Consider the following 24,707-nt stretch of genomic DNA (forward strand, 5'->3'; position numbering starts at 1 on the left):
GAAACCTTTTGAATGCTTGAAGTTTTAAAAACTCATAAGGAACATCTCATGGCAGGTCAGAGACAACGTTTTAATAAGAAAGGCAAACTTACAACATGGACACAAATCAGAGTGGTTGATATAGCAAATCATTAGGGAGCAGGATGGTCAATAAACAGTTCACATTTAGAGATTAGAACACCTCCATGTTTTAGGAGTTTTAGCATGAATACTTTCTCTGTTCATATAGTCATGGAGCAGATGCAGCAGAGCAGAACCTGTGATGTCCCAAGAGGAACAAGAGTCAGGGTAATGTTTTCAAAAACCAATAGACACCAAAATAACGGTGACGTTGTCTGCACAGCCCCTCCTCACAGCCTCATTAGCTAGTCGCTGGCAAGCTGCTTCATAGTGGCTTTCCTCCTCTGTCTGACCCTCCTTCCTCTCCAAAGTCCCATCCTAAAAAAAACATGAGTACCGTACATAACACGAACGTAAGTAGGAAGTACAAAAACACATCTTTTTCACTGACCAGACGAGAATGACCAATCTACCCTCACTGCTGTGATCACTTTACCTCCAACACACTGACGACAAATTGAACAGCTTCCTCTGCAGAGAATACTTTGAATAGTCCATCACATGCCAGAAGGATAAACCTGAAGAGACAGAGGATAATTTATGAAATGTTTGAATGTATACGTCACTAGTCAATACATTTATGTCTCGACTAGACTAACCTGTCATTGGGGTTGAGCTGACAGCGCCTTAGGTCTGGTGTGGAAATTACTCCACAGCGCTTGTACTGGCCATCGCCAATGGAGCGGGATACTTCCAACACACCAAGCACCCGACCATCTCTGTAGTCACAATAAAGACAGAATTATATTGATTTCACAGTCCATGTGGAGCAACACTGTTTATTAGAGCATTACACCCACCTGACAGTGCCCCCAGCACGTTGGATCCTCATGCGCTCCTCATAGATGGTGGGGTTGTGTTCCTTGCTGAGAGCTAAAGTCACACACTTCTTTTCATTGACCTTCTCCTCCTGCTCCATTCTGCACAGCACAGCCTAAATTAAATCAACATGGAAACAATTGTCATATTATTTATTAATCATTAACTGGTAGTATAACTAAGTTGAAAGAAAGTACAATGAAAACTTGACCAAGAAGCCTACCCTGCTGTCTCCAAGGTTCGCAACATACACCATTTCATTGACCACCAGCACACAGGTGGCTGTTGTCCCGTCCTTCCAGGCTGGCTTCCTTTGAAACATTATAAATGGGTGAAGTTACTTCTTTGTTGCATATTTAGTTACGGTGGATTAGCTCACCGCTCATAGTGATTAAATCAATTAATGTCAGGATTTAAATTGTGAGATTTCATCAAAACACACAAGATTAATCAAGCACCCTTCAAAAAGTCAATCTATCCTTACTGGCTGGAAGCTTTTTTCAAAAAGTCTTCATCTGTCTGCCGGAAGGTATCTAGTAGACATTTCTTAACCAGTTTGTCTAGGTTTTCAGTTACTCCTGTAGAAGGTGACAAATATGCAGCATCTTCCTCAAGTACATGGACAGTCAAGTCTAAATTTAAGGCATGTGAAAATGTTTAAAGAGGGAAAGTACAGAATATCACCCATTTCTGTCTGTTTCAACATGTCTATGTTTTATCAACAAAGACTAAGTGCACTTTCAGGGCTTCATCACCATTTATTTGTGCTTAAGTATTGGGATTGAGCAGGTGACATAAAAAACTAGGACACCATCTACACCATAACTGATCTTGTCAATAGATGGAATTACCAAAGATACATATATATTTAAACAAACCTTTAGGAAATTTAAGTGCAAGGGTGTGATGGAGATGCTCAGCAGCAAAGCGAGAGGCACGAGCTCCGCCATGTCCGTCAAACACAGCAAAGTAGGCTACACGAGACCTGGAGCAGCACACAAACGCGTTTACAGGGGAAATATTTGAAGCACATCTCATCCATGAAGTCCAAGCATTGAGCCTGCCTGGTAATCCTAGTCCATAATGTGTTTGAGACAGACATTGTAAAAACAACATTCTAAAACATGCTGAAAACAGTGTTGGCTGTTGTATCAACCCAGCTGGAGATAGTTAGCAAGAAACTTACACTTGTGCTGGCAGGGAAGATAGGCAAGAGTTAATGTCAGGTAGGAGGACATGAGCATCTTGCATCTCATCTCTTTCACCTCTCCTTGCTGCAAAATACCCCTTCAGAGATGGTAGTCCTGTGGAACAAAAAATAAGGGTTAAGTTAGTTTTATACTACTACAAACTTTGTGCAGTAACTGATGGGGTGTGGCTCTACTCCTCGTGCCCACATTTTGAGAGCCTGTGTAAGTAAACCACAGGCTATCAATGCAGCCATGCTCTGTGAGTTTGGCAAAAAGTAAAGTTGACTTCATAGAATTATTTGTACTCTGTTAGATGGGATTTACTTGATAGCCTTCAAAACATTTCGAGAAATACTGTGGACTGTGAATGTTGAAAACCTTTACAAACTTTCTTTTCCTCCCACTTCTTTTCTTCCACCTCTTTCTCGTCATGGCAAGGCTCGAGTTTCCTCTTAGAACCTCTGTCATCTGCCTTAGGTGATTGAATCCTTGATTCACCTATAACACACATAACGAAAATGTCATAACTTGATAATAAATTCACTAAGTGAAACCTACTGAATTACTATCAAATTGTAAAAGGCTGCTTGCTGTCTAGGGATACGTAAAAATCGGGGTTGGATAGTAGCCACCGAACGCTAGTGATATAGGAAGTTGTTAGCTAGAGCTACTGTAGTGAGCTATTAGCGAGTGTCTAGCCTAAATATATCTACCTGTGCTTTGCGATGGTTCTGGAAGATCGTCAAATAAATCCATTTTCTTACGCCTACAGTGTAGTAATCGCACTCTCGCGTGTTTGGACCACAGTCTATGATTTGGACGGTGGTTTTCAATTGTGTTGAATTAAGTATCCGGTGGCTAGGTGGCTGTGTTGATTTGACTAGAGATAGCTAGGGTGACATACGTCCTCATTTTCCCGGACATGTTCTCTTTGTAGGACCTTAAGAAAGCGTCCAGACAGGATTTCAAAATGAACTAAAATGGCCAGTATTCGACTTCAGTTGCGTTATACGATGTGCATCTGGTCTAACACTTAATTGTATGTGCACGCATATTTGCGTTGATTTAACCCCTTTTTGTAAGTCCCGCCTTCTCGCACACCAATTGGTCGATTATAAAAGGATTGCATCAACCATTGGCCAAATTCCTGCCTTTCAATCTCTGCGAACGCGCGAAACGCTGTCGTGTTTGGCATCAAACAGTTGGCGTTTTTTTTTTTTAGCAATCACAATACACATAGAATCAGGTAAACAGTGGCAGACATTGTTAAGGATTGTGTAAGTGGGTAGTGGAGAATAATACAAGGTTAAATATCGGACCAAGTTATTTGTAGTTTAATATAAGTAATGATGCAATCACAAGATACACAATGAAAACAACACACCAAAATGTTCGTAGTCTAGTACAATGAATCAGTCGATGATGCAACAGCAGTCTCACAGAAACAGAGTCTCAGAGTAGAACAAACGAAAGCCTTCGTTGAGAAAGTGGTCGTGACAGAGATCAGAGAGAGTTCTGCCAAGTTTTGTCTCCCTGTCCTCGGAAGACAGATCTTGTACCCCCCAGAGAGGGAGGTCTGTGACAGGCGATTGGTCAGAAGACCATGGGGTGGGAATGTGGTTGTCCAATTAAATGTCCAGGGCGTTCATGGTGGCACAAGGTGGGCAGTCCAAGGATCTGGTGATGTTCGGAGAGGGAAGGGGCGGAGAAGACCCACAGGTCTACTCAGGGAGGGGGGCAGACAAGACCCACAGGTCTGAGGTAATCCAAGGGAGGGGGGCTCCAGGGAAGGGAGTAGATCGCCCCTAGGTCCTGATGGCATGCAGGGAGATGGGAGCTGCGCCTCCAAGGAAGGGGGGGGGGGGGGGTCGTGTCTCCAGGAGAAGGGGTGAGGCAGACCAGGCCAGGGTCGATGATGTATGGGGGAAGGTGGGGCAGGGTCTCCAAGGGGAAGGGGTAGATCATCCAGTGTGAAAAGGGGGGGGGGGAGCAGGGTCTCCAAGGGAATGCAGGTGGGGCAGGGTCTCCAAGGGGAAGGGTAGTGTGAAAGGGGGGGGGCAGGGTCTCCAATGCATATCGCGCGTCCTGATTGCGTCGGGGGGGGGGGGGGGGGGTTACGTGCAGGTTGAGGGGGTACATCATGCGTCCGGATTGCATCCCGGGGGGGGGGGGGGCCACCACCTCCCGGAAATGAGTCTCAGCAGGTTGGGATGTCTGCAGTAGTAGCACATGGACATCCACTGTACTAATTTACATACATACAGATTATACAACATATGAAGCAGTACAAGCAATCATCTTTACATAGAAAAGAAACAGTTGGCGTTGGTGAGTAGGCTATTGACTGTAAAAACCATGAGGTGAGCATAGCTGCCCATTCGGGCCCAAAGCCACGTGAAGCCTCTTCCATAAGGAAGACTCATCAGGCTAAACAAAAAAGAGACATAATGATTGTAGCGTCGGCCGGGAATCGAACCCGGGAATCGAACCTCGCGAAAACTAACTAACAATTCTATGAACAATTCTAACTTCTATGAATAGTGTGGAAGGTTGGTCTGAGTTTAGCACTCTAGGCCCTAGAGTGCAACACAAGGTCAGACTGGGCACTGAAATTCTTAAGACAAGACAACGCAAGCACCTGGCATAACATAACATATAAGTACACAGAACATAATATACATCTATGGTAAGCTTAAATAAGTAAAACTTCCTAAATAAACAGATAACAATAAATAATACACTATACTAACCCTAAAAACTAAAACTTCCTAAATGTACAGATAACAATAAATAAATCAGAGGGAGTCACGTGGCTGAGCGGTTAGGGAATCGGGCTAGTAATCAGAAGGTTGCCAGGTTGATTCCCGGCTGTGCCAAGTGATGTTGTGGCCTTGGGCAAGGCACTTCACCCTACTTGCCTCGGTGGGAATGTCTCTGTACTTACTGTAAGTCGCTCTGGATAAGAGCGTCTGCTAAATGACGAAATGTAAATAATACACTATACTAACCCTAAATACACATAAAACCTATTGCAACCCTATAACCTATTCTAACCTAGGTGGAGAACAGTGAGTGAGCTGAAAGTGACAGTGTGTAAGTAACTATTAAGAGGTCAATCAATGACTATGTCAATGACCATACAGGAGCCTGATGGCGAGTACAGTAGTGCAATGTTACTGATAGGAGGGGAGGAATATTCTTCCTGTAGCAGTTGGGTGGGGGAAGTAGGAGAGTGCTACGATTGTCCAATTGACGATTGACCTGTAACCAATTAAGTGGAGAATCCTACAACGCCGGCCAGCGAACGTTTGTGTTTGTCCTGTGCAATTTTAATTACGCTTGGAGTGTGGTTTTGGGGCAAGACTAAAGCCTCACCAAAGATGTCATCCTGACCTGCAACAGAGGAAGTTCATGCATTTCAATTAAAATTAGTGCTTAATCTGCAGGTATAACCTGTGTATATTTGGAAGCGTAAATTACGGAGTATTAATGCAACTTACATTCTCTTCTGGTGTGATGAAGGGCTTGTCGGCGACATCCCAGTCAGCCTCCTCTTCCTCAGCTCTGTATTCATCAGCCCCCTGGGACCTGTTCTTGAACCAGTCCAGAGGCACAGGGTGACAGCCTGGCTCTACATACTGCAGGCCAAATCTCTCCCCTGTGGCTCAACTGCAGTGCAGGGTATTTGGCCTGGCCCATCACCCTCTCCGATGCCACGTTCAGCTGCATGATGAGTTGGTCAGGTTCCTAGATGTTGCCTCAGTCACCACAGCTTCCGTGCTTCTCCATGAAGCCTAATGGAGGTGCTCCTGGTGGTTTGGGTTTCTGAAATCAGCGCAGCAGTCCCTGCTCACACATTGAGAGAGAGAAGAAACAATTTATTTAATGATAGGCTTTGAGTTTATGTCACCTGCATACAGTTAATCCCTTTAACTATATAGTATATTATATTTTGCTTAATGTTTCTGTCCTGTGTAGAATTGAATAAAAAAAGCTGTGATCTGGCTGTCCACCCCCACTGGTACTTTGCCTTTGGCAGTCCAGCTGAATGGTAGCGATGAGACAGCCCCTCGTACATGGGTTCCAGCGACCGGTCACTCTGACTGAAGCATCACCCAGGACAGGATCATCCAGTTCTCGTTAATCACAGCGTACGAGGACATGGTGCCGGATGAGAGCACCCCCTTCCGGGCCACCTTCCGAGTGTGGGCAGGTCGCCCAAAAGTGCCTTGCAGGACAAGAGTGAGGGTCTTCTCCTGACGGTGGTACCCATGTACGAGGCAGTCTACTAGGTAGTGGGGACTGACTGCTACCCCACACCAGCCATCAGTCGAGTCATAGGCACCAAAGGGATCAGGGGTGTTGTCCTTCCACATGGTGCCTGTTATGGTCTTCTGCCCATACAGGCCGGAGTCACAAGCCTTCACATTCTGCACAGTCAACTGAGCATGTCTCTAGCCATAGAGAATGAATGGGAAAAGTTAAGGAAGTTAAGACTATTCATAGCAGACTGTTAACTTCCTTAACTTTTCCCATTCATTCTCTATGGCTAGTCTTAACCATATCGAATACTACCATTTGTGGCCACTGTAGGGATTTGGGGGGCGCTGTTGCGCTTTGTTCTTATTCGATTGCGAGAAGCGTCTCAGATCAGATTTTTTTGAGAACGACAGTACACGTCTCTGCGATCAAAGGTAAAATATCCTCAGATCTTGATAGATCTTAAGATAGCTAGCTAAATCACGAATGAACATGTTTATATGTAACTGTATGTATGTAATATTTAACTGTGTTATATCTTTTGTAAAAAATGTTTTTGCAATGGCCGGAAATCGAACCCCGGTCAACCGCGGCGGTTTGAATTCTCAGTAAGAATTCTACCACGAGCCCTTTAAGCATGCGTTGGTGGTATAGTGGTGAGCATAGCTGCCTTCCAAGCAGTTGACCCGGGTTCGATTCCCGGCCAACGCAACCTTCCTTTTGCCTTACATTATTTTGTTAAAACAATATAATACATTCTTTTTTTTATGGAATCCCTTGCTTCCATGAAGTAAGTACATCTTATTGAAAAGATTTTCACCACTGTATTGGGAAGGACACTAAATTAAACATTTAAGATAACTTGTCATCCTGACGATAGGTGTCGTTGCAATAACAGACTTGTCCTTTAGTCAGAAAGACGAAATATGTTACTTCATTTCCGTTTGTGCATTTTGGATCGCAAAAGGCTGTAGTATTTGTTGCTCATCAAGGAAAATTAATACGATACAAAGTGATTAACCCGTTTTGGCTCGAGTTCGTCGAGTTGTTCTATTTTTGGGGATTGCATCAGCAGCAGGCGAGTCGTCATTGCAACTACAGACAAATCACAATGGCATCGGGAGGTGGTTCAACAACAACGCATGTTGGTGATGTTGAGGAGGATGCATCCCAATTACTTTTCCCAAAGGGTTGGTAACTAACTAGGCTGTATGTTATCTCGATTTTTGAAAGTATCGATGTGGGCAGTAAACCCTCATGGATTGAATTAACTTTACAGAATTTGAGAACGCAGAGACACTCCTCAACTCGGAGGTGCACATGCTCTTGGAGCATCGTAAGCAGCAGAACGAGAGCGCAGAGGACGAACAAGAGCTTTCAGAGGTTTTTATGAAGACGCTCAACTACACAGCACGTTTTAGCCGATTTAAAAACAGAGAAACGATAGCTAGTGTGCGCAGGTGAGTAAAGCTGATTAACTAATACTTAGTGTTAATAAACTGTTAGCAAGTGTGAACATATTCTTTCCTATATTCCGTAGCTTACTTTTACAGAAGAAGCTGCATAAATTTGAGCTGGCAAGCTTGGCCAATCTATGTCCTGAAGCAGCAGAGGAGGCAAAAGCCCTCATACCAAGGTTGGTCCTTTTCATTTGATTATTTAAAAGCAATAATATATCTCTTGACAATATTTCCCCAACCACCTGGATTGGTGATGTCACCACTTTATTAGACACCGACCATTTGACTACATATAGGCCTATGTATATAATTACACACAATCTCACCACAAAACACAATTGACTAAATGCTGCTTTTTATTGTAGTCTTGAGGGACGTTTTGAAGATGAGGAGCTGCAGCAGATTCTGGATGACATTCAGACAAAGAGAAGTTTTCAATACTGAACAGGGAACATTCAATGGGCCCATTGTGTTTCATTGAGTGAAACAATGTGAACATCTTACAAGGACACTGATCATTTTACCGTGCTGATGTTCATGATGTGTTCATTTGAGACTTAGAATTTAGTGGTGAACAAAAACAAATACAGCTGATTGAGATGAGAGAAACCTCTGAAATGCCTTTTGAAAAAGTATTTTTTGTTTTGTTTCAAATAATAACAACTTTGTTCTAATTAACTTTGCACTACATCTGTTCTCTGCTTTATGAAATGTCCTACAATGACAATCATGACATGAATGTTGCTAGTGACAAAGTTCAGTTAGTGTATGAATATGGCAAAATGTTGGAAGTGTGTAGGTCAACCAAGAAGAAAGAAATCAAAACTCCCCATAAATCTGACGACTTATAATAATCACAGACATAGTATTTGTCAAACATTCATGCAGTATGCAGAGTTCTCTTCATTGTCAAGGGCCTCTGGGAATACCCCACAAGCTGTGGCTACCATCCTCACTGTGTTTTTCCCATGAAGATCTCTCTCATATTCCATCAGCTGACGCCAAAATCCAGCATTGGGACGAATGTGAGGCCTGTTCTCAAGAACCCATTCATGGGCCTGACGTAGACTGACCCCTTTGTGTTTCATGAGGTAAGCCATGATAAGGGCAGGAGACCGGCTCCTGCCAGCAGAGCAGTGTACCAATGTGTGCCCTGAATGGTTGTTATGGATGGACTCAGCTACAGATTCAAAGTAGTGTCTCAATGGGGCATGAGGTTGATCCTGGACAGGCACATGAAGGACCTCCACCCCTTTGTAATTGGGATACACAATAAGCTCTGCTGTGGCATTTATTATCAGAGTAATGTTCCTGTTGGTGATCAGTGTTAGCTTCTGAGCAGCATCCACACCGCTCAGAAAGAGAGAGGGTGTTATCTGGGAGACCGACATGGGGCATGGACAACGAGCTGCAAGAAGTAAACCGTAAATATGATTTCAAAACTGGGTGCAAACATGGGTCAATAATATTAGAAAGTGTACTTCTCCCCCCCTGCCCCCTTGGAGGGACCAAATCATGTTGATAACAATAACACGAACTTCCTTTGGCACTTTTTTGGTTTTTCAATGTATGCTCATGTTTTGGCTACCCGCAATGTTTGGGGTTATCTCGTTGTTATGATCAGTGACCTATGCACTTTTGTAAGGCTCTCTCTTGGAGGTCGCGTTGGATAAAAGTGTCTGCTAAATGAATACATGTAATGTAAATGTACCGGGTTACCGCCTTGACATGTTAGGGCATGTTCTGCAGAGTCGCATCGAAACTAGTCAATCTGACGTATCATGTGGGAGTGAGTCATTGTTTTCTCGGATAGCCTAGTTCAGTATAGTCTACTGTACGGCACGACATAATAACAACACGACAAAGTGTAGGCTACGGACCAACACAGCATTCGATTGAACATAGCACGGGTAAGTGCGACTGGGATTTAAACTTAAGTCTGTTTATGATCCGTGAACATCCAAAAATGACAAAACTGATCAGAAACTGTTCTGGCTACTGCGTATTAAGTAGGCTACCGTTAACATTATGAGTAAATTGGGATTTGCTTTAGGTGTGATTTTCGGACTTTAGAACACACGACATGCATCCCGATTGTAATCAATGTTACGAACATTACAACCATTTAAAACAATCAAAACATGACATAGGCCTACCTGAAAAACACAAACTTGCCAACACAGAATTATTGAGAAGGGTTAAGTTTCGATTTCTACTTAACTGGAAATGATTAGATATAGTCACAGGAGGACGCCATATCACCAGCAGGACCGTTGTAAGGCACGGATTGGTGGGTGTTGGAAACAGGAAAAACACGTAACCAAATAGTCTTCGGATATGGAAGCGCATTAATAGCGTAAATGTTTTTTGGGTTTGTTATTTCATCATTACCTTTTATAAGAATAATTTTTCACACGAATTATTTTGTCTATACAAAATATTCTAAAGACTAAGAGACGGTGACATTTTGAGCTCGCACTTGCTTGTCTGGATGGGCAGGTAAGAGTAAACTGTGCTGGACAGTTGGGCACATGAACTGACTTGTGTGACTCTCTTAAGCCTCTGTTGGAAATGGCTGTATATAGCCACAAACGTGCTCTGAGGCTATTATTAGCACTACGCACATGGAACTCCACAAGCTCCCCTTGACGGGTAGTGTGAGATGTCAGACTCACATGCTGGGATCTACTCCCTGGCAGGGAATTATAACATCTACACTGAATGTCCAGGAGTAATGTCCCCATAAAACGTATCACCGCTGAGCTAAACGCTTAGATGTACTTTAAAGCTTAGTTTCAGTCGTATAATTATGAGATCAGAGCCTCCATGAAGGTGTGTGGCCTGACCCAATTGAAGAGGGAAAACGACACCTTTCAATCAGCATGTATCGGCTCCACTTGAGATGAGACATTCACCCTTGCACCATCTGCATGGTCCCATTCACAGAATAAAGTAGGGGGGAGGAACATGGGCCAAAGAGATTACAAATCAGAAAGAGTGACAAAAAAAGATTGAGTGAGAAAGTCCAAGAGAAGGATTACATGTGTGCACTGATACCTTGAAGACAAGCCAACATAAAGTAAATCAATGGAGTAAATCACACCAGCAGATTTAGTTATCTTTATACGCAGCTTGATGATCATCTCATCCCTAAACAATGCATTTTACAACCAAAGTTGTGAATAAGTTCCTTTGTAAGTATTTCACCCACAAATGCTGATTCTTTATTTTTCAGAATCCTTCTCTTTTCTTTAATCGGAAATGTTACCCACCGGTACAGAACAGAAGAGCTCCCACTCTCACCAGGAAGCTCCTGTCTCAAAGAGAAGAACACCAAAACAGAAAGATGTCAACACCTCACCAACAGCATCTGGGGCCTCAGGTGACTCCAAGCAGTCAGCCCCTGGGAGAGCCAAACCCCCAGGTAAGATTGTTGCCAAGAAGATTCCTGACGTGAGATACCCCATCATCACAGAAAAGAAAAAAGAAGCACATATTATTCAAATGCCTGACAAGACCAAGACCACTCAAGATAAGGGGAGACCCGTGGTCCCTCTTCCCAGGCCTGAGATTGTATCTCTGAGTAAGAAGATTGAGGGAGACGTTGTTAATGCAGTGGAGGTTCACACTCGTGGACAAAGGGAAAATCCCAGCTGGTTTGAATGGCGTCAGAACCGAATCACAGCATCCACAGCTCACCGCATCTCCCACAGTCGTTTTGTTAATGGGAAGAGTCCAACCCCGGCTGCATCTTACCTGGCGGCTATCACAGGAGAGGGCCCAAATGTGAAGACTCGGGCCATGAGCTGGGGCATTGAGAGGGAGGCTGAGGCTGTCCGCCACTATCAAAGCCTGAAGAGCAAAGCTTTGGGGAGACCAGTGCAGGTGCAAGAGTGTGGTCTGTTTATAGACTCACAACGTCCCTGGTTGGCTGCCAGTCCTGATGGGATTGTGCAAGAGTTGGATGGTAAGCGCCTGCTTTGTCTGGAAGTCAAATGTCCATACAAGCACCGTCAAAATACAGTAGCCCAGGCTTGCAAGGAGGATAAGACCTTCTGTCTAGAGATCCAAGGACTGGGTTATTGTCTAAAACCCAAGCACAGCTATTACACTCAGATTCAGTGTCAGATGGCTGTTACAGGGTTGCACCAGGCCGATCTTGTAGTATTCACCTTGCAAGAGACTGCCATTGTACCTGTGGCTTATGATCCTGTGTTTTGGGAGAACACGGTAGCCAAGTTGGAGCTCTTCTACAAAGACGGAGTGCTGCCCTACGCCAGAGAGAAAGGATTAGACATCCCAGCTGTGAAGCCTGAAGAGTAGAACCCACATTCAAATGACCACGCCAATTTAGCAGCTCCGAGTAACTGAAAAAAAGTGTTGACAAATGCTTTAGTGGTGGACAAAGTGCCCATTTCCTGAATTTAAGATTTTGATTTTGAGGTTGGAACACAATAACAGCCATGTGTTGTTGAATGGGTCTCAACAACTGGTTATCTGCTTTATTCTTGCAATAAAACAAGACACAAGATTGTAAATGCCTTAAATGCTGTTAAGTCATTTGTATAATATCAATGTGAATAAATCATATTGTCATTTTATACTAGTATTATCTTCATTAACTTTGCCCCCGTCAATCCCTTCCACGCCAATGACCTGTCACTGCAAATTATCTCCCAATATAAAAAAACTGTGAAAATATTTGCCTTCATCTAATCAAAGGTCACATAAACAACTTTATAAACAATTATTTACATAATTTGCAGTTACCATATGTACATACAAGTTAATCACTCAGCAGAGCATAATATAAAACATAAGTGAGGAACTAAAAATAGAGGAAACATGTTACAAAGGTTCCAAAGTGTAACCCAATCATTGCTATCTGATATATAATAACTGAGAAAAGAGAGAGAAAAAAACAGCCCTGAGAAACATCATTAAACTTGGGACCCGGGATAAAGTAGAAGGTGAATTGAAGCAAGCCCTTGAGAACATGTTCTCTATAAGATGCAAATAAAGATGGGTGTGGCTAGACCATGTTATATGCATGGTTTTTGAACAATAACACTTAAACCTTAAACATCCTTCTGTCATGACTGCTCTCACATCATTCCCATCTACCATTTCAGTCTTTGTGATTGTACATAAATGTGTAGTTGTACCCTAAACAGTGACCAATTCTATATATGGTTGTTTTTGTTAATGATGTTGGTCTCAGTATGAAGAATACTTGTGCTGAACATAACAGGTGTGTGACAGGCCTTTTGTTGATTTCCTTCAACCCAAGTCTGTATTTTCCAGTCCTAAAGAGCTTGATGGCCATGTGTCTTGATGGATGTGGGGGGTTGGTGCAGCTCTGCATTTAGTCGCTGAAGCGTTTTCGGGGGCGAATGCGAGCCCTGTTGGACCGGCGGATATTCTGCTTTGAGTCACGACAGGGCTGGCAGACGAACACCTCGGGAACATGAGTGCGGCGTATTTTTGCACAGGACAAGTGCACCCAGGTCCCACACTCACTGCATTCAATCATGGGTCGTCCCGCGAACGGCTTCAAACAGAAACAAGTTATCAGGTCCCAGGAGTCATCTTCTGAGGACATGAAAACAAGAAGGGTGATTAATGATGATTCTCATAATTCTCCTAAACACAAAGCGGATCAAAAATGAACTCAACATACCTTCCTTTTTGCTGTTATTTCCAGATGCATTTTCTTTGACAAACACTGCTATACAAATGAGACAAACATAAACAATTAGCATAGAGAAAAACACAATTACAGTTGGAGGCAATCTGAAGGTATGGAGAGAGACACAGACCTGAGCGGGTAAGTCTGTTGCAGTCCCCATTACGAGGATCCTGCTCTGTGTCACTGCCACACTGGTATGGGCTGCTGCCATCCATGTCAGTATAATACCCAGTCTCCTGGTCATCAGGAAGTTTCTTGTCCATAACCATACAAAGGACACTGGCGTTCTCCAATCCATTTTCATTATCCTCCAGGCTCTTCCTCTCCTCCTCATTCCCTCCACCCTTCTCATTTCTCTTCTTCTCTGGCTCCTGTTCTCCTTCTTCCTGTGGATTAGGCTTCAATTTTGATGTTTCTATTTGGTCTACCTTGGTCAGATCAACAGGTTCCCCTTTCACTTCCTTAGGGCCGCATCCTCTCATCTGAAGTTCAGCATTGCTCTTTTCAGATACACCTTTAAAGCTCTGTATCTCTGTTGCTCCTGTCTGGTCACTGTTACTATGACCTGAGAGAGCGTTGCTGGAGTTGGCCTCAGGGCTGGCTTGGACTTCTAGGAGTTTGCCTGGTTTCTCACTATTCTCTGGCGAGGCTTGGTTAAGAAACAAAAGATCTGATGGGGTTTTATGGGACTTCTTCACCCCTCCTGAATCACATCCTTTTGTTTTTTTCTCCCTCTGACCGGTCAACTTCTTGTCAGACTTCCTTTTCTTCACCTTCTCCTCCTTTTCCTTCTGGAGTTTGGAAGGGTTGCCATCTGTACTTGAGGATGAGAGGTGTGTCCATGAACTATGGTTAGTGCTGTGCGTGCCGCTGTCCCTTGGTCCACCCTCATCACACCACCATTCCTGTGAGGAAATACACCGATTTGATCATATATAATAAGAATAATACAGTAGGCTATCATGGTATTTGTAGAGTTGAATTAAGATATATTATGATTCAGTAATGATTACAGTATGCAGTGATAACTTGTTGCCGAGAATACCACACAGCAAACAAATGGTAGTTCTGGTTTCAAATGTCATGATTGATGATTTTCAGTTTTGATATGGAGCCAGAATAATATTCAATCCCATACATAGTTGTAATTATTAAATTCCATCAAATGTAGGGGATGACATAAATACTCAAACTAGAATCCAAATGTAGCTATTAAATGAAGGGTTTGTCAAGGTTCCTTGAGGTTAAATAATCATAATATATGGATTCTAGGATCTCACTACTGTCATTCTGGAGTTATCTCATCACAATGCTACCTGCAACAGTTAGAACCTACTTAATGGTTGGTGTAATGGCATGTTTACTCAATCGAAAACATAAAAATAAACTACTGTAGGCCTATATATTTTTGTAAACTATGTGTTAAACCATCTGACTATGTGACGTTATGAAACACAATAAAGTTGCTTTAAGAAAACTATGTTTAATGATTCAATATGATAAAAAATTGCGTAGTCTTAATGTATTTATTTTCACCTTCGTTGGGTATGGGATATACCCGGCATAAGCCAACACAAAGGTGCAGAACTGATTGAAGTCTTCAACAGTCCGTTGTCTTTTTCGCTGTAAAAAATAAATAAAAAAATACAGTGATTACAGATCACATCTAGATTTAACTTGCGTGCGGTAGGCGACAAGCTCTTCATCTCTGAAAGCCTATTGTCTGAACATGCATGAAGTGTCGAAGCGCGGGAGACGCTGTCAGATCCGACTTACTGTAGCCCACCAGTTCAGTAAACAACACAGTGGCCAAGAGAATAGTTATGTAACATACAAAAAAATCGTAATAAGATTCACAACATCATTGTGATACCGTTCTAATGACGGAACAACCTAATGTGTAGCTCAGAATAGTCGTGTCAAGCAGGCTATACTCTACCACCACGATCAAGTTAGTTGTGTAGCGTTTTGACCGCCAGTCCATTGTGGAAGAAAATTATCTTAGTTGTGACACTATAGATGATATGAAGTTTGTGTCAAAATTATGAAAAAATGATTGGAACGCTGTCGGCTATAGCGTATCAAAAGAAAGATCAAAAGATGACGATGGCATGGCACTCGAACGTCGTTGTAGCCAAAAGTAGTATACATCACAACTGAAATATATGTTTGAATAAAAGGCTGCCGCGACAACAAAGCTTGCATTGTGCTTCAAGGTACAATATAAAGTTCATTCATTAGGCTACACTAAGCTTATACAAAGAATCAATTTGGACACCATTCTATCGACGTATGCAGGCATTAAAGTTTTGCCAAGCGCTCATCAACACACACGTTGCAAACTGGTCAAGCAAATGTTACTAACATAGAAAATGTTAATCAGTTATCAATGTGTCAGTCATTACCCTGTTACAGACGTTGTTAGTTTTGCGAAAATATCGAATCGCCCATTAGCTAGCACAATCCACACGCCCGGACAATGCTACCCGGAACCTTGCAAGCTGTCATTGTTAAAAGGAAATGTAATTTAACTGAATGTTGATGCACATACCTCAGTTGACATCGTCCTCCGATACAATGTACTTAATTGCAGGCAATATTATGAGGTTGTATGTCTTTTTCGTTCTTCGTTTGCCTGATCTTGTTGTCAGATGATGATAATCGATGATAGGGCAGGTCCTTCAATCCAGATACATTCGCGGTACGCTCGGCTAAGGTCTATTACCTCGACAGTAGTTGACAGTTCAATCTCGCAAGAAAATTAGTTTGATATTGAAACACAGTGGAGCTCAAACCGGTCTAGAATAGCCTATTCATTCACACGGACCGTCTGCCTACTTGCGCCCTGTCGAAACAGTCTGTTGTCAGCAACTCGGATGCAAAATGAGTCCACAACCAGTTAAATGCAAATCATACACTAAAGGCCTACAATAGTCGAAGAACACATCGAAAAAACAAAGTAAGTTTACCCACTGTCTCATTCATGTGAAGCAAACTGTCCTGTATAGGAAAAGATCGAAAAGTACACTTCAGTGCGGGAGATCACGGAATAACCTACCACATTCTATCAGTGATGTCACCGCGGTGGGCAGGATGGGACCTCAACTACGGACAGGGTGATTTTTTTTCATTCTGTGGTCTGAACAATGCTATCATCGGACACAAATAATTCAGAGATTGTTAACAATTACTAGATTTCTTATTTTCAAAGTCTTAATTGCCACGAAACTAACATGCCACCATTTAAAGGTTGGTAGGTAGGTTAGGAACACCCCCGTCAAGGAAGATGGTGTCCATTCATCAGCTGGCAATGGTTGGGGGGGATTACGCCCGCGAAAACTATACTAAAGACAACAATTCGTGGCTGCTGTGTTTAGAAGTAGGTTATCGAGTCATAGCCTAATCAGACCAGTCCCAGGCGGCTGAATGAAAGATGGAATGATGGTTGAAAGCCACGATAGCCGATTTAAAGATCTTAAACAGGTGTTGTTGACTAAGACTGCTGAGATTTTATTTGCAATCATGTGAGAAAGTAAAAAAAGGCCATTTTGATCGAAACGTCTTTATTAGCATTGAGTTATGAATTCTTACGTTTTTAACAGCTATTTATAAGTTATATATACCATTCAAATGGGGAAATGTATGCTTTTATTATAAGAATTAACTATATTTATAGTAAACCACTATACCTTTGCTGGTGGGAGATGCCCCGACCGCCCCCGCACACACTCAAATAACCTCGTCTTGATGCTTAGTTTTCCTATGTTGACAATCATGGATATGCAATGGCTCCTCTGATTAAATAAACTACCCTTCTCACTTAATTGGTGCTGGATGAGGTTATATGCCAACAAAACGTTCTTTTCTCTCTCTCGAGCATATACAACACACACACACCATGCATTCTTCAGGATGGATTAAGAAATAAATACACGTTTTCAGATGTACATATGTCCCTTGATACTGCAGATGAGGGTTGCTTTGCCAAGATAGCTGCACATATGGGTGTACAAAGAAGGGTTAGCCCTGACGATCACAGGATGAAGTTTCCTCTCACAGTCTACCAAATTAGCGTGAAGGTGAGTAGAGAAGTCTGGACCCAGAGGTCAAAAGAGCACTTGATTTAGATCCCAGTACATCAGGTAGGCAGTTTGCACTGTACACTTTAGGACACCAGGCAGAATATTGCTCATGACCCAGACCTTGTTAGGAGCCAGCTAAATTGAGTGCACTCAAACAAAGACTATGCGATGGGAAACAGAGGATTGCTGGGCGGCACCAGTCAGACACAGTTCCCCCTCCTGAGGGACGCTGATTGGCAGTTCGGGGTGTGATAGGGTTTTTTTAAGTTGTGGTGGATATCCATTGGCAACTTGGCATGTCGGTCATTGGCATGTTGTTGGTGAGTAGCTCGGTGCTTCTCACAGGTATCCCTCCTTGCGGAACTGTTCCGTAAGGATATCTCGGTATTCGTCGAAGCCCCCTTCGATTCGCCGCACTTTCCCTCCCTCACAGACCCACAGCTCTTTACACACCAACCGGATTAAACGCTCGTCGTGAGAGACTAATACCACGCCGCCCTGGCAGGAGAAAGAGAACATTGACTCGATCCAAATATATGCTTCAGAATCAGATAATCAACTATTTTAGTTTAGTAGCTGCATATTTACTTACTTTGAACTTGTTGAGAGCCTTTGCCAGAGCCTCAATAGTTTCCATATCCAGATGATTTGTCGGCTCGTCAAGGATATAAAAGTTTGGGCTGCGAGAGAGACAGTTACACAAACAGTGTACAAATGATTCAGGATGGATTCATCTTGTAAAATCAAAACGTATAACATAAAAATTATTAAATACAAATTTCTATATACCATGGCATCGTCATCTGGGCAAATGCCACTCGGCTCTTCTGTCCTCCTGACAGGCTGGCTACAGGGCGTGTGGCGAGCTCTCCTGTAATCCCATATCCACCAAGCTGGTGCCGGTACTCCTCCTCATTTCGACCTGAGGAAGCAGGACAAAGTGACAGTGGTTACAATGGAAAGGCAGGCCACCTATCTCATCTCAGTCATTGGTCGGAAATCTATGACGATGAGCCTATAGCACGACTGTAAAATAAAAGCATCTATGTGCTTTAGTGGTACCTGGGAATTTGTTGAGTAACAGCTCTACTGAACACACATTGAGGTCCAGCTGATCCACGTGATGTTGACTGAAGTAACCTATCTTGAGGTTCCTGACCAAGACAGAATTACATTGCCATTAACCACAAGCATACACAAAACCAACAGGATACCCTTAGCCTAGAGATACAAAGGGTCTTACCGGTGAGCCTGTCTGATGCCTCCGACGGGCGTCAGTTCCCCCATCAATAGCTTGAGCATGGTGGATTTGCCTGCCCCATTCTCACCCACCTGAAAGTTCAAACTCAAAGTTTCAGTGAACAAAGAACATTGGGTCTCCAATGAAAAGCTCCCCTCCAATTCAGTGGCACAAGTGAGGTTATCAAAACGTAGAGTATATAGATTTACGAATTTTAGCCTTTGTGCCACTTTGAAAAGAAGAAAAAAATAACTCAGAAAGGTTTGGAATGTGGACACTTACAATGCAGATCCGGGACTCTAGGTCTGCAGAGACACACAGCCCTGTGAACAGGCGTTGATCAGGGTTGTAATAGAACTCCACTTCATCCAACTGAAGGATAGGAGGAGACAACTTCTCAAAGTTGTCGGGGAACCTGAGATATGAGTGGACACACAGTTACAAAACAATGAGTACATTGAAAACAGAGACAAAATGACTGTTAAATCTGAATTTTCAATCCCTGTAAATGAATAAAACAGGGTCAAAGTCTCTCACCGTAAAGTTACTTCTGTCTCCTTTTCAAGAGGTTTTAGTTCAGGGCTGTGGGAGAAAAATGGAGAGTGGTCAAAGAAACATAGAATTAAAGAATGGCAAGGATGATTATAAACAATAAAAAGTCGCATACTCACAGTTTCTCCAAGAGCTTCAATTTGCTCTGCACTTGTGCAGCTCTGTTGGCATTATACCTAAACCTGTCAATGAACACCTGGGATTCAGAGGAGAAACGAAGACCATTTAGATTGACATTTTGACTGACATATACCGTTGTCATTTTAGGTCAAATTTAGATGACTTTGTCAAGGTGTTAAGAGTTTGTACAAATCCACTATGTGTGGATGTGAATGAGAGAGCAAGTCTGGTTTCTACCTGAATGTGATCTCTGTACTGTAGCTGGGCGTCATACTCCCTCTGCTGGCTCTTCAGACGATCCTCTTTGGTCTTGACGAAGTTCTCATAGTCACCGCGATAACTCTCCAGCCTCTGTGAGTGAAGGTGGATGATGTCCGTGACAACAGCATTCAAGAAGTTGCGGTCGTGGGACACAACCAGGATTGTTGATTGCCAAGTCTGACGGAGGATGGCAAAAGAGAAAGTTAACTACAGATCCATAAATGCACAGAACAATATTCAGTATCAGTAGCTATTTGGACCAACCTGCAGGTAGTTCTCAAGCCAGAGAATGGCTCTGACGTCCAACATGTTGGTGGGCTCTGAGAGAGAAAGGAAGAGAGGGGAAATGAGAGAGAGATTATGTTAGTACATTTTAACTGACTTTTATTCACCTTGATACTGAATTGTACTCAGAAAAGGCTTATTACTTACCATCAAGTAACAAAAGATCAGGCCTAAAAATGTCAGGAAAAAAACATCAGTTACTTATAGATTAATGTTTAAGTAAAATAACTGGGCCTTTAAGAGCATGTAAACAGTATATTAATTACAAATTTTATCAGAGACATTTCCATAGAGATGACAAAAAAAGCTCACCGGGCAAAGAGAGCACTGGCCAGAGCTAATCTCATCCTCCATCCTCCTGAGAACTCCCTGAGGAGAAAATAAATGTATACCCGTTACTCTCACATTCAAAGACAACCCTCAGACCAACCTAAGGAAAAGCGACTGGACACCTACTTTGTTGTCTGCTGTTGCATCTTAGCTGAAAACCCAAGACCTGCCAGGATGACTGATGCTCTGGAAGCATACAGATATAGAAAGAGAAGTATTTGCATAATGACAACAATTATTTTTATCTTTAAAAAGTGGTTGGTATGGTTTTTCTGTTTTACCTGGCAGGTGCCTTGTCTGCTTCAATCTCTTCCAGTTTGGCATAGATCTCTGACAGCCGAACACTCTCCAATCCATCAGCACTGCAACAGGGGAAGCAACAAGTTAACATTTTGGGACAAAAAGTCTTCTCAAAATGTTCCATTTAATTTGCTTTGTCTTTGGTCACACATTCAATCTTTGTCACAGGGTCATCTTAGAACAGTTTCGAACAGTTTTCAACAAGAGATTGTTCTAGAATGTACAGGTGCATGGCAACTATTGGTGCCCTCTAGTGGAATAGATACGTTAATCAGAAAACATTTGCTGAGCATAGACGTAGACCTTGGTTTCTGTGCACTTTTAATATCAGGCTATAGCAATGGAATGTGTTCCTAATGCATTATTGTCCATGTGTAACTTACACTCCGTTGGCAATCCGGGCATTGAGGAGGCGTTCCTCTTTTAGAAGCCCCTCCCTGACCGTGTCACTCTCTAACACACTCTGTAGGGCCACCGTCTCATCCCCAGCAACCTCCTGCTCCACATGAAGGATGGTGATGTGGGCAGGTACGCGCAAACTGCGACTGGCGAGCATCTTCAAGAGTGTGGTCTTCCCCAAGCCGTTGCGCCCAATGAGACCATAGCGACGCCCAGTGGCAAGAGACAGCTCTGCTCCTTGCAGCAAAGATCTGGAGCCACAGAAATGGGTTTCGTTAACTGTAAGAAATGTTTCAAACCCCCAAATGCAGTGTAGTTACTGCTGTACCAGATAATGGTCTTACTCACCTCTCGCCAAATGAAACGTCAAAGTTCTCAATGCGAATGTCATAGCTTCTATTCTTTCCAGACATATCTACACGGTTTTCCTTCTTACTGCTAGCCTGACTAGCGGATGCTTCCTCTAGTACCCTGTGGAGAAAAAAAAAAGAGAGCGAGAGAGATGTACAAAGACATCATTAGAGGAGTTTCATAAACAGTTTGATTCAGCTTTAAATGCTCAAACAGGCTTGTTCCCTAGCTTGAAATAACTGTATAATATTTATTGGCAGTATTACAGTATTAAAAATGAGACTCACAATGGGCTGACGGTTTTCTGTGAATCTCGCTCATTCCTCCTCTCATGTTTTGCCTTCAGCTTGGCCTCAGCTTTCTCCAATTTCTTGGCATTCACAGTCTATATACACATACATTAGAGTATGTGTAAGAGTATAGAAGAAAGTGTAAAGGAAATGGAGGAAAATGACAAGTATGTAGTCAGCCCTATAAAATAAAATACTGTTGTCAAGGAGAAAACATATTACCGTGTTCTGGCTTCGTTTCATCATCCATATGCCTTGGACATCATTTGTAGCAGTTACTGAGGAGAGACAAGAAAATACTTCAATCTGAGGTTTTAAACAAGGGGTGTGTGCCTGGGATAAAATAATCAGAATTAGTTTAGCTTCTACATAAATCCGGATAAGAAAAGACAGGGATCTTACCACACTCAGCAGATATCTGAGACAACTGAACTGGGGCATTGAGCAATACCTGCTTCTGAGCAGCATGACAGTTATTCCTGATGAAGGGGGGGGGGGGGGGGGGGAAGAAGCCCAATATTAGCAAATTGGCAGTTACGGTAATTACTTCAATGATTAGACTCGAGGTGTGACAATATGATAAGGGATTTTAACTAAGTATGCAGTTAACATTTGTACGTACAATTTAAGCGTGTTAAACATCTGAAGACAGATGTCTCTAATATCCTCCTCGTTTTTAAAGTCTGCGGAAACCCCCTGCAGTACGCCACCAATGGCATCAAACACCTCATCTTCATCCTCGAAATCAGGCCCTCCACAGTCCAGGACACCTGCAGTACAACACACAAAACATGGAATGTTAACGATAATAAAAACAACCCAAGCACATTTCTGCTAAATTGTTCACATTTAAAAGGAATGCTGGTAGCTTTCTAATGTAACTTTATAGAACTGGTATCAGACGCTGTTGGTGGCTCTAAGTCATTGGTCAAGCAATGAATTTATGACAGCTGATATGTCAATCTGAGGACAGAAAATCTCTAACAGTGAATGACAAATCACAATTCCAAATACATGGACGACAGTAACTAGGTTGCTAAATAACACCAAACCTCCTTGACAAATGCGCAAGTACCGGTAAACTGGATGACAAGCTAGCCTCTATATACTGCAGGTATATACTGCAGGTAGATTGGTTATCTAGGGTAGACTGGGGGCCAGCAAATAACTGACCACTGGCATTGAATGAGCCTGGCTGTAAGTCGTGCTCATGAACCAAGCGACAGTCAATTAAGTAGTAAACCTATCGACTCCTCGTCCCTGAGATCAGCATTTACGCGGTACACCGGAGGCAGTCAGGGTAACCAAAACGTAGTTCACTATCGCCATAGATATTTTAGCGAGCTAATAGCAAGCTAATTCACGTGGTGAATCAAATGAGGACGTTGATCATTCATTTCACGATAGACATTTTCAAAGTCTCGGAGACTGACTGGGGATCATCTGACATTCTCTAACTCTTACCCGTAATATAGTCGAACACTTCAGTGTCAATTTCGGGAAACTCGCTCTTCAGAATATCCACGTATGTCGCCATGATACACCGGTCCTGATCATGCACCGCGCATGTGCTTTGATCAGGGACTTCCTTCCTCCGCAGCGGCAAAGCGACGTTTTCATGAACGAGGTATCATGGGTATTGTAGTGTTATTGTGTAGTCTCTGTTTGTCAAACATGGTGCAGACAGGTTGAAATGGGCCAAACCAAAGGGTTAGTGGTTCTGTAAGACCAGTTCAGATCAGAGACAGATTTGTAAGCTACCTCAAAACAGAAAGCAAATGATCTTAAAGTAAGGCTGTATGTGTAACTTTCATGGTTTTCTGCAGCAGTTTACATCCCGGTGTTTCGGAGAATTCAGTTCTCCTTCCCTCTTCATGCGCGTGTGCAAAATAATGACGTTTTCTCTTGTTGCTTGGTTGAGTTGAATGTGATTTAATCACGGCTGTTAGTTTATAGGTTACTATACTTACTTTCCATGAGCATAAGGTACATTTCTTGATTTGCACTCAAATAAAGGCTTTAAATTATAGTATAGTAAATTGTATTGCTCAGTCAGTCCCTGTTTTCAGTATGTTAACAGCTAGTGCAAATCCACCTAGTGTAGCCTACATTTGTAGCGCTACTGTGATTTACAGTACTAAGGTATCCCAATTTGAACAGAAAATGCCTAGTTCTTTGTGAGCATTGTCTTGTTAGGACCGTGTTTATGTTTTACTTTATTGTATACATTTTATTAATGTGTGTGTGTCGTTTTTAACACACAACTTTACGTTTTGTTGCAGGCACAAATAAACTATTGTTTTGTACGATAACTAGGCAAGTCGGTGTTATAATTTTAGGAAACTCTATTAAGGGCCGTTTAGGAAAAAGTTTAGGAAAAGTTTAACAAATATTTTCGAAAAAAAGTTTGCATCATTAATGAGTATTTGATGAGGACTCGACTCTATTGTATTCTGCTCAAGGCTTCTTGTTCCCCTCTGCTCCTCTCTCTCTACTTTCACTTCTCATGTGAAAATTTCGAAAACAAGTTTTGAAAGGTTGAAAAAAGGTTGAAAAAAAAGTAAAAAAAAAAAATAAAAAAAAATATTTTAGAAAAAGTTTCGAAAAATAAGTTTGCATCATTGATGAAGACTACTCTACTGTATTCTATTGTACTCTGCTCTGGTTCCCCCCTGTATATTACAGTCTGACCATTTATAAAGCAATACAGTGATGCTGGTGATGTTACTGTGATCATTATGTATAACAAGTTTCATCTATATACCAGTCTTTTACACTGAGAACACAGGGGGAACAGATTTCCCTGGAGGCCCGAGGAAAGTGGTCCCCCCGTATATAACAGTCTGACCATTCATAAAGCAATACAGTGATGCTGGTGATGTATGTCACTGTGATCATTATGTATGAAACATAATGCTAAAATACATGGAATATTCTGGAAATATAAAACATGTAATTT

At 42.4% G+C, this 24,707-nt stretch overlaps 6 protein-coding genes and 1 non-coding gene across 13 annotated transcripts; 3 read left to right on the forward strand and 4 right to left on the reverse strand.

Annotated features, from left to right (window-relative positions):
• Positions 1 to 49: 49 nt before the first annotated feature.
• ilkap (integrin-linked kinase-associated serine/threonine phosphatase) lies at positions 50 to 3,191 on the reverse strand. Of its 2 annotated transcripts, XM_062472768.1 has the most exons (10): positions 2,843 to 3,191; positions 2,508 to 2,627; positions 2,126 to 2,243; positions 1,818 to 1,924; positions 1,424 to 1,517; positions 1,163 to 1,250; positions 921 to 1,054; positions 720 to 839; positions 557 to 638; positions 50 to 438 (listed from the first exon to the last, which is right to left on the reverse strand). In XM_062472768.1, the coding sequence occupies exons 1-10, from the start codon at positions 2,883 to 2,885 to the stop codon at positions 298 to 300; spliced, it is 1,047 nt and encodes a 348-aa protein (XP_062328752.1). In that variant the 5' UTR covers positions 2,886 to 3,191; the 3' UTR covers positions 50 to 297. The 2 variants fall into 2 exon arrangements, with proteins under 2 accessions (XP_062328752.1, XP_062328753.1); XM_062472769.1 differs by lacking the exon at positions 2,508 to 2,627 and having other exon boundaries at positions 2,843 to 3,190.
• A 3,837-nt stretch (positions 3,192 to 7,028) lies between these two features.
• trnag-ucc (transfer RNA glycine (anticodon UCC)) lies at positions 7,029 to 7,100 on the forward strand. Its single transcript has one exon. It is a non-coding gene; the product is annotated as a tRNA-Gly (tRNA).
• Positions 7,051 to 8,532, forward strand: polr2d (RNA polymerase II subunit D). Its single transcript, XM_062473363.1, has 4 exons — positions 7,051 to 7,579; positions 7,669 to 7,849; positions 7,930 to 8,025; positions 8,215 to 8,532. Exons 1-4 carry the CDS (start codon positions 7,501 to 7,503, stop codon positions 8,291 to 8,293), a joined length of 435 nt encoding a protein of 144 aa, XP_062329347.1. The 5' UTR covers positions 7,051 to 7,500; the 3' UTR covers positions 8,294 to 8,532.
• LOC134029282 (dual specificity protein phosphatase 14-like) lies at positions 8,188 to 10,596 on the reverse strand. 2 transcript variants are annotated; one of them, XM_062473361.1, is made up of 2 exons: positions 10,006 to 10,596; positions 8,188 to 9,257 (listed from the first exon to the last, which is right to left on the reverse strand). In XM_062473361.1, exons 1-2 carry the CDS (start codon positions 10,196 to 10,198, stop codon positions 8,722 to 8,724), a joined length of 729 nt encoding a protein of 242 aa, XP_062329345.1. In that variant the 5' UTR covers positions 10,199 to 10,596; the 3' UTR covers positions 8,188 to 8,721. The 2 variants fall into 2 exon arrangements, with proteins under 2 accessions (XP_062329345.1, XP_062329346.1); XM_062473362.1 differs by having other exon boundaries at positions 10,071 to 10,130.
• LOC134029281 (uncharacterized) lies at positions 9,286 to 12,449 on the forward strand. Of its 2 annotated transcripts, none has more exons than XM_062473360.1 (2): positions 9,286 to 9,307; positions 11,085 to 12,449. In XM_062473360.1, exon 2 carries the CDS (start codon positions 11,111 to 11,113, stop codon positions 12,170 to 12,172), a length of 1,062 nt encoding a protein of 353 aa, XP_062329344.1. In that variant the 5' UTR covers positions 9,286 to 9,307; positions 11,085 to 11,110; the 3' UTR covers positions 12,173 to 12,449. The 2 variants fall into 2 exon arrangements, with proteins under 2 accessions (XP_062329344.1, XP_062329343.1); XM_062473359.1 differs by lacking the exon at positions 9,286 to 9,307 and adding an exon at positions 9,625 to 9,759.
• Positions 12,450 to 12,567: 118 nt separating this feature from the next.
• Positions 12,568 to 16,770, reverse strand: LOC134029280 (PHD finger protein 13-like). Of its 4 annotated transcripts, none has more exons than XM_062473358.1 (5): positions 16,090 to 16,770; positions 15,075 to 15,161; positions 13,669 to 14,443; positions 13,530 to 13,574; positions 12,568 to 13,438 (listed from the first exon to the last, which is right to left on the reverse strand). In XM_062473358.1, exons 1-5 carry the CDS (start codon positions 16,099 to 16,101, stop codon positions 13,215 to 13,217), a joined length of 1,143 nt encoding a protein of 380 aa, XP_062329342.1. In that variant the 5' UTR covers positions 16,102 to 16,770; the 3' UTR covers positions 12,568 to 13,214. The 4 variants fall into 4 exon arrangements, with proteins under 4 accessions (XP_062329342.1, XP_062329341.1, XP_062329340.1 ...); XM_062473357.1 differs by having other exon boundaries at positions 13,530 to 13,577; positions 16,090 to 16,769; XM_062473356.1 differs by having other exon boundaries at positions 12,568 to 13,441; positions 16,090 to 16,767.
• Positions 16,771 to 17,424: 654 nt separating this feature from the next.
• On the reverse strand, positions 17,425 to 23,575 carry abcf3 (ATP-binding cassette, sub-family F (GCN20), member 3). The gene is made up of 21 exons (XM_062473145.1): positions 23,213 to 23,575; positions 22,371 to 22,518; positions 22,151 to 22,227; positions 21,971 to 22,026; positions 21,746 to 21,843; positions 21,456 to 21,578; positions 21,092 to 21,358; positions 20,690 to 20,770; positions 20,535 to 20,594; positions 20,391 to 20,447; positions 20,226 to 20,248; positions 20,058 to 20,113; positions 19,770 to 19,970; positions 19,532 to 19,608; positions 19,398 to 19,442; positions 19,143 to 19,275; positions 18,864 to 18,952; positions 18,683 to 18,774; positions 18,410 to 18,542; positions 18,213 to 18,300; positions 17,425 to 18,118 (listed from the first exon to the last, which is right to left on the reverse strand). Exons 1-21 carry the CDS (start codon positions 23,283 to 23,285, stop codon positions 17,960 to 17,962), a joined length of 2,136 nt encoding a protein of 711 aa, XP_062329129.1. The 5' UTR covers positions 23,286 to 23,575; the 3' UTR covers positions 17,425 to 17,959.
• Positions 23,576 to 24,707: the final 1,132 nt, after the last annotated feature.

Source organism: Osmerus eperlanus, chromosome 11, assembly GCF_963692335.1.
Source record: "Osmerus eperlanus chromosome 11, fOsmEpe2.1, whole genome shotgun sequence".
Lineage (NCBI taxonomy): Eukaryota > Metazoa > Chordata > Actinopteri > Osmeriformes > Osmeridae > Osmerus > Osmerus eperlanus.